This window comes from Camelina sativa, chromosome 5 (assembly GCF_000633955.1).
Source record: "Camelina sativa cultivar DH55 chromosome 5, Cs, whole genome shotgun sequence".
In the NCBI taxonomy this organism is placed as follows: Eukaryota; Viridiplantae; Streptophyta; class Magnoliopsida; order Brassicales; family Brassicaceae; genus Camelina; species Camelina sativa.
The window spans coordinates 31,124,109-31,141,025 of record NC_025689.1 but is presented as its reverse complement, the minus strand read 5'-3'; the positions used below and the strand labels follow the sequence as shown (position 1 = coordinate 31,141,025).

The 16,917-nt window shown below is 35.9% G+C and overlaps 1 protein-coding gene and 1 pseudogene across 1 annotated transcript; one reads left to right on the top strand and one right to left on the bottom strand.

Moving 5' to 3' along the window:
- On the top strand, positions 2,298-4,446 carry LOC104788021 (cyclic dof factor 5-like). The gene is made up of 2 exons (XM_010513699.2): positions 2,298-2,705; positions 3,214-4,446. Exons 1-2 carry the CDS (start codon positions 2,523-2,525, stop codon positions 4,234-4,236), a joined length of 1,206 nt encoding a protein of 401 aa, XP_010512001.1. The 5' UTR covers positions 2,298-2,522; the 3' UTR covers positions 4,237-4,446.
- On the bottom strand, positions 12,124-13,522 carry LOC104788020 (annotated as a pseudogene).

Below are 16,917 nucleotides of genomic sequence, written 5' to 3'. Positions count from 1 at the left end.
AAAAAAAAAAAAAAAAAGAAGAAAACAAAAGGAGATTCTTGAATAATGTTGAAAATGGATCGAAAGCAGTCTGAAAGAGAGATGCTTCATCGATTATTATTCTCTTTTTTAGCTTTAAGGGACCCAATTAATCGAATGTGCTTGTATTGCACAGATCCATATGCGCAAAAAAGAACATCTTAAAATTAAAATTAAAACATTTTAAAATCTGTAAATCCATTGTTGAACAAACGTGACATCATTCATGTGTCACTTGAAGGCAGTAGTAATTCAATAAAAGTTTAGGTCAATAATACTTGGAAATAATAATGTATTGCTTTGAGATTTATTGACATGTTATGTAGGTCATAATAAATTTTCCATTTACAACAAAATTCATTTTAGAGCTTTTAAAAATATATATTATACTTTATGGCAGAGTTTTACATAAACAAATATGTCATTAACTTATCATCCAACCGAAAAAAATTATATTGATTAGGACTTATAAAACTCGCTCAAATACTTTTCAAAAATTTTAGATTGATCTCCGTGGTGTGATCGTAGTAGGATTACTTGAGGCAGTCAAATAATTAAAAAGAGGATTCCTTTGTAGACGCTGGCGTTTAGCTGTACACCCTTTAATGGGCCTATATGATCAATAACAAAAATACTATCGAATATCAAGTGTTACGGGCCTATGAACTAGATCGTTAATGCCCAAATTTTATCTCATTAGTTTAAAAAGGTTTTAGAGTCCACAATTCCTCGTTTGTAATTGTCAGAACACGGTTTTAGCAAACAATTAATAGAAATTTAAAGATTATACTCATTTACTATATGCAATCGATTACACTTCCAAAATATTTACTACATGCACTTCCTGACTTCCAAAATATAATTATGATAGTTATATGATAATGAAGTATGTAGTATATGATAATTTCCAAAATATTTTCGTCACTCAGACGTCATAGGTTTTATAGTTTCTAAAATATCATTTAATGTTTAAAAATAAAGTGGTATAGTACATAGTACTACATACTCTTTTTTCACAATAGGAACTTTGAACCTTGGCATTCATAAAATGATTATAGGCTTTCATTATGTCAACCTTAGTCAGAGCAACTATGCGAATGTAGTGGACAGTAAGTAGTAAGTAGGATTATAATTGCAAAATACGAAAACAAATGTTATAATAAGAAAAAGAGAAAAGAAAAAAAAAAACACGATCGGAAAAGACTTAATGGGATAAGAGAAAAAGATATGGTCCAGCCTTATCTCATACCTGGAAATGCCACGTGTCAGACACTACCAGAACATAGCCTCCTCTTACAACCACAAACTTTTTTTTTCTAATTCTTTTTGATTACTTTCTTTCCCATTAACGTAAAGAACACAACGAACGATGCTAGCTAAGCTATGTTTGGATTTGGATACGCTCACGCTACTATATACTATGAATAACCCCTACAAGAGAATATAAATATGTTCCTTTAATCCACGTGTCGGATACGCATTGGTCACATGCTTGACGAACAGCTAGATTCTGGCAGATGAACTTTTTAAAGAGTCCTGATGGACCAATCCACACGTGCTTTTATTACAGCTGACGTGGGCTTTTTATGTAGGATGTTTCGGAGACGAAGCGGGTCATGTGCCACGTGGTTACACAACCTGGCATTGACAGTTTATGCCTTGTCGGATTACTTGTTGTAACTTGTAAGATATGTATTTTGTTACCTATTTCTGTCGAGCGAGAGAGAGAGAGAGAGAGATACCTAATTCTGTATTAACACCCGATTATGCTAACTTTTACCATGATTAAAAAATTGCAACCAGAGAAATTTGAACACTTGTTAAGACATGTTAAATCTTTCAACCGCTGAAAGATTTTATGTTAAGACATAAAATACATACGTCAACGAAAGTAATGTAATAAGAAGTTTCGATTGGTAATATGAACAGAACTTGAAAACCCTTCTTTTCCTCATAATGTTTTTGTTTATTAGTATGACTTTCATGTTACGTACATCTGACTTTTTTTGTATCATCCGTTTTGGGTACGTTACGTTAACACAATTTTGAACAAGCAGTAAGATAATACTAATATTTTTATTCTTATAAAAATGCTTTTTGTAATAAACCAGAGGACACTACGAACCAAGTGTTTTTCTTTTCTTCTCTAAATATTCCTTTTCCCTAATAATATATCCGATGTGGCAACAAAGAGAAAGGTGAGAAAATCTTTTAGAACGCCACTAGAAGAGGGAATCAAAAAGAGCGTGAAAAAGATCTCAAAATGCCCACTTCCTTAATAAAACATGTGGCTCTCACATTTTCACAAGTCTCTCTCTCTCTTTCTCTCTACGCTGACTTGTAATTTTCTCTTTCTCTCTATCTATCTTCTTCTTCTTTATCGTCATTAATACCCAACCCCAAGCCCCTTGTTTTCTCTCCATGCTCCGATCTTTAAAGAAAGAAAGAAAAAACGATTTAAACCTTCATATACTTACCTAGAAGTTTCATCATAATTTATAGTTATGTCTAAACCTAGAGATACGGAGATCAAATTGTTTGGGAGGAGAATCACATCTTTCCTGGCTGTGAATCATTGTGATCCGTCGTCGGTGTCCCCTTTTCACGATGTTTCTTCCGATCAAAGCAAGGAGGGTTCTTCTTCTTCTTCGTCGTCTTCTTGTTCTCCAACGATTGGACCAAACAAGGTATGTCATGAGAATCCTTTTTTTTTTTTTCTTTTTTCCCTTATGTTGTGTTGGTTAATCTATCAACGAACTTCTTGATATATTCTATGGTTGGTGGGTCAATTTTATTTTAGATTCTGAGGGAGACCCATTTCTGAATTGATGGAATCTAGTAATTGGTCGATCTCGATCTGTTTTTTTTTTTGTTTTTTTTTTATTTTTTGTTCTTTGGGATTTGAGTGTTGCCATAATTTTTTTGAGACTTTCTTGTTCATCTCTCTGTTTTATGCTCTTTCTTATGAGTTTCATTTTGTTTCCACTTTTTTTTAAAAAATATTGCATAGTTAAGAAAGCACGATTTCAAAATTCTGATTTTTTAGTTGAATTATGAACACTAGATACCAGATTCAACATCTTTCTTTAGCTATTATTACTAAAAACACTAAATATTGGTTATTTGCTAGACTATTTATATCCGTAAAATGGCTCTTTTGCTATTTCTAATCCAAATCCTACAAAACAATTTCAGGTTGCGGCTGATAAAAATGAGAAAGAGAATAACAGATTCAAAGATCCTTACATACTATCCGATCTAAACAAACCGTTAAAAGCAGTATCTGAGATCTCATCATCACCAAGAAGCTCTAAGACCAACTGTGATCAACAGAGCGAGATCACGACAACAACAACAAGTACTACATCAAGAGAGAAATCAACGGCACTCAAGAAACCGGACAAGCTTCTTCCATGTCCGAGATGCGAAAGCGCAAACACCAAATTCTGTTACTACAACAACTACAACGTGAACCAGCCACGTTACTTCTGTAGGAACTGTCAGAGGTATTGGACAGCTGGTGGATCCATGAGGAGCGTTCCCGTCGGCTCAGGTCGTCGCAAGAACAAAGGATGGCCTTCTTCAAACCATTACTTGCAAGTCACTTCTGAGGATTGTGATAACAATCACTCGGGAACGATCCTTAGTTTCGGTTCTTCGGAATCTTCGGTTACAGAGACGGGTAAGCATCAGTCAGGAGATACAACAAAGATAAATGCTGATTCAGTTTTTCAAGAACACAAACACTACCAAGGGTTTCTTCCTCCTCAAGTAATGTCACCTAATAATACTTCTCCTTGGCCTTACCAATGGAGTCCAACGGGTCCTAATGCTAATTTCTACCCTATCCCTTTCTATTGGGGCTGTACGGTTCCCATATGTCCTACCTCAGAGACTTCACCATGTTTAGGAAAACGGTCAAGGGATCATCAAACTGACGGAGGGATCAATAATACTACAACAACTTCTACTACAAGAGCAAGATTGGCTTCAGAATCACTTAGAATGAATAGTGAAGCTACTAAGAGCGCGGTGTGGTCTAAGTTACCAACAAAACCCGAGAAAAAAACGCAAGGGTTCAGTTTGTTCAATGGATTTGACACAAAGGGTAACAGCAACACAAGAAGCTTTGTCGTCGCTGAACCTTCTTACAGTCTACAAGCAAACCCTGCAGCGATGTCTAGAGTTATGAACTTTAGGGAGAGCATGCAACAATAATCTATAGTCATATATATTCATGAACTGAGAGAGTTGAGTTTAGCTGATTGTTACCTTGTGGAAGAAGGAAACGCTGTGTAGATATTTTGTTGTTTCGTACTAAGAGTAGATATAGTACTGTTGTATCACAAAGAGAAATATTTTTGGAGTTGTAGATATTTCTCTCCATTGTGTTATGAAGTTGCAACATATATAAACCTTTTAGATTAATATCTACGTGATCTATCTGAACTTACAATTACTTTTTTGCCCATGATCCCAAGAGATAAATATTCTCAAGTCCAAATTGTCCTCTCTGGTAAATGCATGTCAGAAGAGCATGATGTTTCAGCTTGTACGTTTTTGGTATTTAGTGTAAATGGGTCAAACTAATTTGAGATAAGTGATGAGAAAAGTGGAATATGAAAACCCAAAGAGAAAGAGAGAAAGCAGAGCATCTTTCACTTTCATTTTCGGATTAAAGAAAGAATCCAACTACTGGCACTGAAAAAAAGCTAAAAAAGAAGAGCATAAAAGTCTCTTTTTCTGGCTTGAAATAAATATTCCTTCTTTTGTAATGTCCTTTTCCTTTCTTTTGCATCTTCACTAATCTTTTATACTACTACTCATTTTGGTTATTTTTATTTATTATATTGCTTTTAAAAAAAATATTATGGATGCCTTATTCTCTTTATATCTTAAATCTTATCAACAATTAAAATGGTTCAATTGTCTAATCATTTCATAGAAGTTGTTCTTGATTTGGTTAAATGCATCATGCATGTCACATATTTAAGGGGCAACCCAAATTCATTTAATACATGAATTGAGCTCATATATGGTTTGGGAAAAACCAAAAAAACTAAAATAATTATTGGATTTTGTATCTTACTTCTACAAGAGAATTACATATTTATTAGGTGAAGATTAAGGCGCATACTTTTAGATTGTTTTCACTTGGCTGAACAGTAAGGCCCAAAAAAGCTTAGAAACCATTAACGTTTGAAGAATTATAAGCACGATGACTTCGCATGCTCTTTCCCCAAACCGGAAGTCTGTTCTAAGTGGTTGGTGAGTCCTCTTTCTTTAACAATAATGGCAACCGAGGGGACACAAACGTTTTGAGGTGCTCGAGTGGAGAAAGAAATAATAGAAGAAAGAATTGTTCTTATCAAGCAAATATATTAGTTTGTCTAGAAAAAAAAGAAGCAAATATTAAACCTTACTTAACATTGGTAGCTCAATTGATATACTAGTTGGCCACCAATAAAGAAAGAATAACTTTTTTTTTTTGCCAATGAAGAAAGAAATAAAAGATTTAAGACAAGAACTTTGTATAAAGAATTACTCTCTTTATTAATGTGTTTAGAAAATATCCTCTCAAAACTAAACACTCTCAAAGCTCTCTCTTAATTCATGGTTCATGTCACAACTCAACATAGCCTTTTATATCAAAACATAAATCTTAAACCTATTAGGAAAACACCAATATTTAGATTACTCCTAAATATTTCTTGAGCTTATCTTCTTTCTTATTCTTAACAGTCCTTTGTAAGAATAACTTGGGCCTTAAGGTTCAAAGCTTATCCAACAATCTCCCTCTTAAGCTTTGAATCTTCTTCTGCAACATCTTGAACTCCTAGCAACCTTCTCATTTCAATGAACTGAATTCTTGCCAAAGCCTTTGTCAAAATATCTGCCTTCTGATCAGCTCCAGGAATGTGATCAACATAGATGAGCTCCCTCTCAACACATTCACGAATGAAGTGAAATCTCTTGTGAATGTGTTTGCTCTTACCGTGAAATACAGGATTCCTTGCTAGAGCAATAGCAGCTTTGTTGTCAACATACATCATGATCTGCTTGCTTCTCCAACCTGTAACTTCACTTAAGAGATCCTGAAGCCAAATTGCTTGCTTAGCTCCCTCTGTTGCAGCCATAAACTCGGCTTCACATGATGACATCGCAATAGTGTCCTGTTTCTGCGAACACCATGTGACGGGGGTGCTTCCAAAGAAGAACACATGACCGGTTGTGCTCCTCCCATCATCCTGATCAACGTTGTGACTACTGTCACTGAAACCTACAAGCTCCTTTGATCCTCCTCGATTGTACTTCAGTCCGTATGAAGCTGTTCCTTTCAAATAACGCAAGATTTGTTTCATGACCTCTCCATGCGATTTGCGTGGACTCTGCATATACCTGCTAATAATTCCAACAGCAAACGCAAGGTCGGGGCGAGTATGTACCAGATACCTTAAACAGCCAACAAATCTCCTATAACGAGTGGAATCAATTTCAGCTTCATCGAGTGCTTTCGACACCTGCAATCCGAACTCCATTGGTATCAAAGTCGAATTGCAGCTTGCTAGTCCAGCCTCAACTAATATCCTTTTTGCATATCCATCTTGCTTGATTGTGATCCCATCTATCTCTTGCTTCACTTCAATACCGAGATAATATGTGAGTTTGCCAAGGTCTGTCATCTCGAACTTTGCAGACATACCTTTCTTAAACTCGATTATGGCTGTGAGTTTATTTCCTGTAACCAATAAATCATCGACATAGACTGCAACCAAGAGCAGCTCTTTGTCTTTTGTTCTACGATACACAGAAGCTTCCTTAACACATCTCTTAAAACCCATCTCTTTCAAGATCTGATCAAGCTTTGTATTCCGAGCTCTCGGAGCCTGTCTCAATCCATACAAAGCTTTTGATAGTTTATAAACTCTGTGCTCTTCTCCTTTGATCTCAAAACCTTCAGGCTGTTCTACATACACATCTTCTTTTAACTCACTGTGTAAGAAGGCTGTCTTCACATCTAAATGATGGATTTTCCATCCATCTGTCGCAGCCAAAGCAATCAAGAGTCGTATGGTTTCTAAGCGTGCTACTGGAGCGAATGCTTCACCAAAATCTACACCACTTTCTTGCACATATCCTTTTGCCACAAGCCTGGCTTTGTGCTTACTTATGGAGCCATCAACATTCCTTTTAATTTTAAATACCCACTTAAGACCAATTACCTTCACTCCTCTTGGTCTATCAACAAGCTTCCATGTGTTGTTTTTGTTTATGGACTCTATTTCCTCTCTGCACGCAACTCTCCAGACTTGTTGATCCTTAGCTTCCTTGTAATACCTTGGTTCGTTGTTAATTAGGAACAGAAGTGTCTCACTCTCGATTGTTGCTAACATAACATAGTCTTCAAACCTCTTTGGCTTACTTGTCTGTCGAGTAGTCCTTCTTAAAGGCTGAATTTCTTGTGTAACATCTTCCTCATGATCGTCTGCATTTTCTTGTGGTGTAACATTCTCTGTTATATCACCCTCTGCATCCTCTGCATTGTTCTCTGTTACAACTGGTCCTTCTCCAACATCTTCGACTTCTCCCCATCGCATGTGAAACATGCCAGGTTCTCTGTTTTCACTATCTCTAGCCGAACTCCACGACCATTTGTCTTTCTCACTGAACACCACATCTCGGCTAACAGTAATTCTTCGAGTAGAAGGATCAAATAATCTATAAGCCTTCGATCCAGGCTCAATTCCAAGATGTAACAGAGGCTTTGACCTATCATCAAGTTTCTTGAGGAGCGTATTATCAACCTTTGCATACGCAATACAGCCAAACACCCTTAAATGCTCAATATTTGGCTTCCTCCCTCGCAGACTCTCGTAAGGTGTCATGTTGTTAAGTGCTTTGGTAGGCACCCTGTTTATTAAATAAGTAGCATGTCGAACTCCTTCTCCCCAAAGATAATTTGGCACTTCCATACCTTTAAGGAGACTCATGGTTATCTCCATTAGGGTTCTGTTCCTCCTCTCTACCACACCATTCTGTTGAGGGGTGTAAGGAGCTGTTAAATGCCTTGTGATCCCAGCAGTTTCACAAAACTGATTGAATTCCCCAGATGTAAATTCTCCCCCCTATCTGTTCTTAGAGTCTTGATATCCCTTCCAAGATCTTTTTCTACTACATTCTTGAAACCTTTGAAGCTTCCAAAAGCTTCACTCTTCTCCTTTATCAAAATGGACCACATGTACCTTGAGTAGTCATCGATAATCACAAATATGTACCTGTTATTTGCGAGTGTTGCAGGAGTTATGGGACCACACAGGTCCGCATGTAGTAGTTCAAGTGGTTTAGAGGCTCGAAACTGGGTAGCTTTAGGGAAGGCATGTCGAGTCTGCTTGCCAACTAAACAAGACTGACATAGTACTTTTTCATCTCTAACATCCGATAAACCATGAACCATATTCTGTAGAAACATTGTCTTGATCGTTTTGAAACTGATGTGTCCCAATCTAGCATGCCACTTCCAGGTGTTGTCATCGAGACGAGATAGCAAGGAGATTGGTCTCCCTATCTTGAGATTAATCTTATAGAGACGATTTGCAGAACGCATGACTCGCACCAAGAGTCTCTCGCTTGGATCGTGAACCGTAAGGTAGTCTTGTCTCATACGGACATCACAGCCTATCTCTGTTGCCTGTCCGAGGCTTAGTATACTACTCTTGAGGTCAGGGATATAATAAATATCAGATACTAGAATCTGTTCTCCACTCTTGCTTTCAAATAGGATCGAACCTTTCCCAACAATGTTTACGCATGAGCCATCTCCGAACTTCACTTGCCCTCTTATGTTTCTATTAAGCTCAGAAAAATAAGATTCTTGTCCTGTCATATGATTGCTTGCCCCGTTATCAAAGTACCACATGCCATCTTCTCTGCTGTAGTTCTTCGGGATAAGTTTGTCTTCATTTAAAAATACAACCTCATGCATATACAAAGTTTGATCTGCCTTCTCTGTTTCCTCTGTTTCTACCTTGTTAGCTTCCTGCGCCTTTTGAAACTTCTCAGGACAAGAGGATGCGTAGTGACCAACCTTGTCACATCTAAAACAGGTTATTGTCTTCTCTTTCTTTTCTTGAGTTTGATTCTGGTTTGTGTTATACTCAGTTCGTTCTTGTCCATTGTACCTTCCTCTGCCTCGACCTCTGCCGCGACCTCTGTTGCCTCTGCCACCGCGACCGCGACCTCTGCCTCTGAAGTTATTAAAGTTCTGATTATAGTTTGATTGTGTTTGATAATCAGAACCTGAAAACAACAGCTTTCCTTGTGTATCATCTTGTTTATCTTCTCCTTGTATTCTCTCCTCAAAAGCTTTGAGTCTTCCAACTATCTCCTGGAAGCTAGTAGTATTGAGATTTAATACTTGTTCCAGAGAGGCAACAAGATGAATGAACTTGTTCCTTGGCACACTGTTTAATATCTTCTTTACCATCCTCGGTTCATCGATCGGCTGTCCAAATGATGTAGCTTGTGTCGCGATTTCAAATAACTTTCCTGCAAAGCTATCAACCTTGTCTGATTCTCCCATCTTAAGCTTCTCGAAATCAGACATTAGAGTCTGCAAACATGGCTCCTTGACACGGTCAGCCCCCATATTCCTTGACTTTATCGAATTCCAGATATCTTTTGGTGAAGCCAAATCACCAACCTGTAGTATTAGAGATTCTGGGATCGACTGAAATAACAATGCAATCGCAACATCATTCTTTTCATCATCGGTTGAGCCAGGTTCTATAGTCTCCCAAACTTTCTGTATTCTCAAAATCACCTTCATCTTCATCGACCAAACCGTATAGTTTGTGGAGGTGAGCTGAGGACATTGGATTGAGACTGTCTTCTCCATATCCTTCGGACGAGTTGTTGTAGCTACTTCGCTCATGGTTTTAAATCAAATCCGATCCTTTGGATTGATCAAAACACCTTGCTCTGATACCAAATAAAAGATTTAAGACAAGAACTTTGTATAAAGAATTACTCTCTTTATTAATGTGTTTAGAAAATATCCTCTCAAAACTAAACACTCTCAAAGCTTTCTCTTAATTCATGGCTCATGTCACAACTCAACATAGCCTTTTATATCAAAACATAAATCCTAAACCTATTAGGAAAACACCAATATTTAGATTACTCCTAAATATTTCTTGAGCTTATCTTCTTTCTTATTCTTAACAGTCCTTTGTAAGAATAACTTGGGCCTTAAGGTTCAAAGTTTATCCAACAAGAAAGAATAATTTTAAAGATCACGAATTCGAACATCGACGATAAGGAATGAGCTAATTTAACATCGACGATAAGTCGCTTGCAGATGTTTACAAATGATTAACCGGAAACATTATCGTATGACTAAAGTTATTAAATAATACTCCCTCCGTTTCAAAATATAAGATGTTTTAGCCAAAGCAAGCATAATAAGAAATGTTTACTTTTAAAAAGTTGAACCAATCAAAAATAAGACTGCATAAAATAAATAATAAGAAAATAGAAAAGTAGTCTAAAAGTTGCCTCAAAAATTTAAAACATCTTATATTATGAAACAAGCAAAAACCTCTAAAATATCCTATATTATGAAACGGAGGGAGTAGTACTTAGAATGTCAAGAAAGGAGGAATAAAGTTAGGTAGAATTCGTAGGAGGTCTCCCATCTCTCAGCTTTCACCTGGACCATCCATACTACGTAGAGACCGATACGTCTAAGTTCGTAAAGTAGTTCAGCTTTTTTAAGGAAACGAACAGAAAAAAGTGTTTTCTTTCTGAAAAAAAAAAAAAAAAAAGTTAAAGTCATCAATATTTAATTATTGCTTCACCTAATGAATTAACATGAATGTTGTTCTTTATTGGTTTCCCTTTTGGTTTGATATTCTTTCACGCATCTGCTTTCAACGTTTCGATTTTATCAACCAATATATTTCGTTATTGGTTCCATTCCTCATTTTAACGAAATCTAAAAAATTTACAATCAAAAGAAATATTCACATGGAACTACAAATGGTAGTAGTACTCTCCAACTTCCATCAGCCATCGACATATGATAATGTTATATGTTCTCGATCGAGAAAATCATCACACTTCCAAACAGAGCTGAGATTGGGCTTGAGCATGGCCCTATTGGCCTAGGCCTAGAAGAGCAATAAATTGAAGTGATCTAAAATGGTCTAATTTCAATCAGAGGTATTCAAACGTAAGCCTTCCTATATGGTCCAGTACACTAGCTAGAAATGCTTACCGTTTTCTTCTCTTCTTGGTTTACATATTTCCTTAATGTTTGATAAAAACTAGTGACATATCGCAAAAAAATGTTACAAAATTCTGTGATGCACTAATCAGATATTTTTTTCTAATGTTGTAAACGAAGAAAACAACAAGTGATTTAGTGTAAAGAGAACGTAATACTTATATCCAAATTTAACACGATCGATTATTTCTATTTAATCATATAAAAATGTTAAGCTGACTAGCTAGGTATACAAATCGTACGTATCATGAAATAAATGAAAATCATTATTACAAAAAAAAATAATACTAGTTAGGAGAAAAAGAGAAGAAGGGGCCATGTGGGTGACATGAGGTCGATGAGACGCATAAGTAAGGAGCAATGAAATGTAATATGGGTGTGAGAATAATTTAAAGAGTGGATGTTTGGACTTTCTGTTGCAGAATCTGTGCCTGAATCTTGCTACCTCATCAATATCGCATGTTATCATTAACTTCTGCATACTCCAAATAAATAGAATAGTACATTATTCTCTTTTATTTGACTTCTCTATCTCTTTCTTTGTTGTCGTTTCTTATTTCCACATCATCGTCCCTGCTATACCATATGTCACCTTCCTCTTCATATACGAAGCATGTTGTTGTTACTCTCACTCCACACAGTTTTTGGACCATTAATGACGGAATCTGACATTTTCATATAAGATAAGAGTTAGTTAGAACTATAAAGTGGTACACATATGTTTTATATACTTCAAATCAAGTTTGGTTTTGAAGGTGCAATAATTTGGCATGTACTGTAATGAAAAACACTAATATATATTTTACCAACGAGTGGTATATATATATGTACGTACGTACTAATACGCGTTAGGAATGTTGCATGTGACTACGGACAACAACATTTGAACTACAAATTTATTATTAACGCAACAAAACTACATCGGCAATGACTCAAATCATTTCATAATTGTTGCTAACTAACTGAAGCTAGTCTTGTTCATCATGATGATGAGATCACGACGCCGTCCCCAACCCAAGAAAATCGAAAAATGGTGGTTTCTTCTCCTCAGTCGACGTTCTGTCAAACATCTGATCACTCTTCCCGGTCTGGTGTGAAAAATCGAATCTAGTAGCCTCTTGTGTCCATGCAATGTAATCCCCGACCATCATTTCGTTTTCGAACATATCCACCATTAATGGACTCTCGTTTCCATTATCATAACCTAAGGGGTACAAAAATGGAAGAAGTTTAAATTAAAAGATGCAAGTATGGATATGAGATTTGTAAACCGAAAGGAAAGAGAACACAAACTCAAAACCTGGGAAGCAAGGAATGGGCAACATAAGCTGCTTCTGATCATTGGTAACAAGGTGGGTCAAAGCTAACCTAGTAGGGTCAAAATCATTAAAAAAGTGAGGATTAGGTTTACTGAGTGGCTTAAGAGGAAGCACCGTCTTCCTCCTACGGTAAGTAGAAGACTGTTCTCTAAACTTGCGAGCCATTATGACATGCCAATGGTTCTTCACAGAGTTATCAGTCCTCCCAGGGAAAAGCCTCGCTATCATCGCCCACTTGTTACCATAAAGCTTATGAGCTTGCAATAGCCTCTCTTCTTCTTCCTCTGTGAAGGCTCTTCTGTTTATCCTCGGATCTAGTTGGTTAAACCATCGAAGCCTACAGCTTTTCCCTGCTCAACATTAAAACCCAAAATATCAAGAACCCGAATCTTGAAAAAGCTTAGAACTAAGGGATAGAATATATATATATACGTACCGGATCTTCCTTGGAGCTTTTCAGCTATGAGGTTCCAGTTTTGTGGGCCATAGACGGCGACTAGTTCTTTGAGTTTAGCATCTTCAGCGGGTCTCCAGTGTCCTCTCGACACCGAAGTTTTTGACGAGTGTCCAGTGCTACATAGTCTGCTGTGTCTTTCTTGCTGCAGTTACTGTAATCACTTAGGTAAGAGTTCCTAATCTCTTCTTCTCTATGACTTGTGGGGTAGCGATGGAGATGTTGATCGTTGTTGATGTTTAAAGAGAAGTGGTCAGATGAAGAGATCTGATCCATCAAACGGAGATGATCTTCCGACATGATACAATGTTGTTGTTGGTTAGTGATGAGGTGAGGACGAAGAAGACGGGAAGCAAGGTGTTATGGAGAGAGACGCCACGTCAGTATGCGCCATCTACATCTTCATTGGAGGAGAGATGCAATATTAAATGTGACTTTGTATAGCATAATTGATATTTGTGTGATATTATTACGTATGGCTCTAGGCTATGTGCGTGTATATGTAGATATGTTGTGACCTTATTTTCTGACAAAATGCTGTTATACAACTGTTAAAAGGTTCATGGACTGTCACGGACTGATTTGAAATCTGATATATATATTTGTATTTATGCATTATATATAACTAAATTAGTATATATAAAATATTGTCTCAAATCTATAAACAAATTCACAATAATCCTGGCTGAAAACTTTGTTATTTTTTTTGAAAAAAAAACCCTATAAATGTGAAAACGTATAGAGATGAAAGAAATAAACAAAAAACATGGTAGGACAGAAAAAGAGTAGATGACAGGGAACACGTTTCCTACGTTGTGAGCAGTGTGAGTTGTGTTTGAAAAAGTGGAGAGATGAAAAGTTGTTAAACATCCGTAAACATCTTCCCTTTTTTTTTTTTCCAGTTCAACTGCTTTTAAACTTTGTTGCCCCAAACAAGACATTATATTGTTACTACGTACGATTGCTTGCCGGACAAAATTTTGGTTTAAACCTATGTAAACCAATGTGGTTTTGAAAATGGTTAGTTTGATCTCACGTATTAGGGAGATGAAAAAGTGAATTTGAAGAAACCTATTCCAAATTTCACTTAAAAAACCATTGACTAGTACATTGATTTGGGCTTCTACCTAAAAGAAAAATCTTAAAATTTACATATTTTATTTTAATAAATGCTTGTTGACGTTGTTTGTTAACCGGAAATACTAGGATGAAACTAAAATATCTGAAATAGTCCGAACTAAAATAAAGCCCAAAAAGGCTTTAAAGAACATTTGAATTGACTGTTGCGTCTCTTCTAACCACACCAATTTGCCTCACACGCACACTTCAATGTCCTCTCACCAATCCCCATATCTCTCTCCATACATGTGAATGACATGTGATATCTACAGAAAATAAGTCCGATTTTCATATGGAGTCTTGACTACTTGTTGCCATATTAATCTACCATTTACTGATTTTAGAATATTTAATTACCCACCATCTATAATCTATTGCAGAAGTGGCTGCTATAAATCATTTTGTAGGGATTGGTTAGAGTTTTGTATTCATTACACCATAATGCAATTTGTACCTTCCGTTTTGAACTTTTGCTAGAAAATATAAATTCCTTATTTATATAAATGGATTTATTGTGGAACTATATATTTTGATTAAATGCATAGACACTCCATATTAGCACATATCTACGAATGTCAAATTAAGGAAATATGTTTGGTGAAACTTAAAAAATTAAAAGTAGATGTTTTCTTATTTGACCAGAAAGATATCAATTGGCAGAGGAATACATTATAACAGATTCAGAGTATTGGTTGCAGACTTGTAAGGACCATCTGCAGAGATTAACTGAGCATTTCCTATACTTTTTTTTTTCTTCTTCTTGGTCAATAACTTTAAATGTATAAATATTTATTACTATTGTGTCATAAAATAGATGTTATGTTAGTATGAATCGTTACTTTTTCAAAGAGACCAACAACTCACTGACTAGAATTATCAGCAGTTTAGAAGGTTGAGGAATCTAAACAAATTGCACCTTTATATTTTTTTTTATGTTATATACTTATTCAAGTTAACAATATTTATTCACCATAAAAACTACTTTTACGGGTTTTAGGTTTTCGTTTATATTAGAAAGCCATTACGTTACTTTACTGATTTTAATTTTGGTAAAATTTCAATAACTGTTGTAGGGATATAATTATCATCAGAAGTAAATTTCAGTTTTAAATGGGGAACATAAATGTTGGGTAAGGAAATATGATTCAGAAATGAATGCATAGGATCCAATTCATATCAACAGGGAAATGTTTTTCGAGTTTACTGTGGTTCAATTTCAAATATGCGACCCCACGACCTGATTTTAGCGTACCATGTTGCACAAACTCAATAGCATGTGCATGCTCTGCTCCTCATTATCCTACTACTATACTATACTATACTATACACCTACACACACGCCGACACGCGCATTGCTCAATTATGCATCGATCATTTAGGAGCACAACTAGTGACATATCCTATATAGCTAGTTTAATTGATATGCATGGTTTACTTTTACAGGTAGAGAATTTCATGACTATCAACTACTGATTGGTTGAAATTGAAACTAGTTTATGGAATTCCAAGGGTTTTTATTTTTACAATAGTTTTTGTAAAGAGAGAACACGTTTGAAATCAACATGATTGGGACATATTTTCTAGATTAACTTTCTAACTAGCTAGCTAGGATTCCTTAGGTTAGAGTTTCAACAACTGGTCGTTGCTTTGGCTGAAATATATTCAGTACAATTTAGTTTGATTTGGATTCAACTTGGTATGGTTTTAGGATTCTAACCGGAAAAATATACAACATGGTGGATTTGGACTTTAAAACAGGAAAACAAGTGATGTCTCAAAGAAGACAATTACACAATGACATAGATGAATCGAAAGGAAGTTGAGATGACGACGACGACATGTTGCATCACCAAGAAGAGACTCACTGTTCTTAGAGTCAACAAAAACCCCATGACATGAAAGCTAACCAAATAGTAACGATCTCTCATTTATGATAATAGAATTGAATGATATGACCCGTCTATTATCATAGCCCCGTTGCTCTATTTGGGGAAGTTTTATAACATTTTTCTTCCCAAACCATCATCACAAAGATTCACAACCAAAAAGAAATGTAAAACTACTGTACCTTCAATCAACCCTGTGGAGATGTTGGGGCCTCATTCAATATATTCAATATAGAAGTATAGAACTATGAATATATATACTGCATGTGAGTTGTCACGTAAAAAGGGAGGGAGCTAAAGATATTGTAGCCTTATTTTAAAATTTTCACCTAGATTATTCATTTATTTCCAACATTTATTTCAACGTGGTCTAGGGAGGTAATAACTCTTATCGACAACATTCCAAAGTTTCAGTATCGAGCGAGCGGTAGACATTTGCATGAAATTGTGAATAAATAAGATGGAATGAGCAAGCCAATCATCCCTACCAAAAATTGAAGAGGCATAACTAGATAAGAATCATGATTGTAAAGGCCTAAAGGGTTATCGTAGCTGCACCCTTGACTCTCTAATAAATCTACAGGGTATATCTGATACTTAATTCCAATGTTTTAAGACTTTACCGGAAGGTGAACTGAAATCTTTTGGGTTATTGGGTCAGCTGGTCGGACCGGTTAAAACACCGATCAGTTTGTTTATAGTTTTGGGACTTTTGTCTACGAACATAATACTTACTTGTCTATGCATAGATAAAAAACATACATAATTAACTACTAAACAACTTAATTCCCCTATTTAATATTTCAAAAATACATAACTTTTTTTTTGTAGACTATA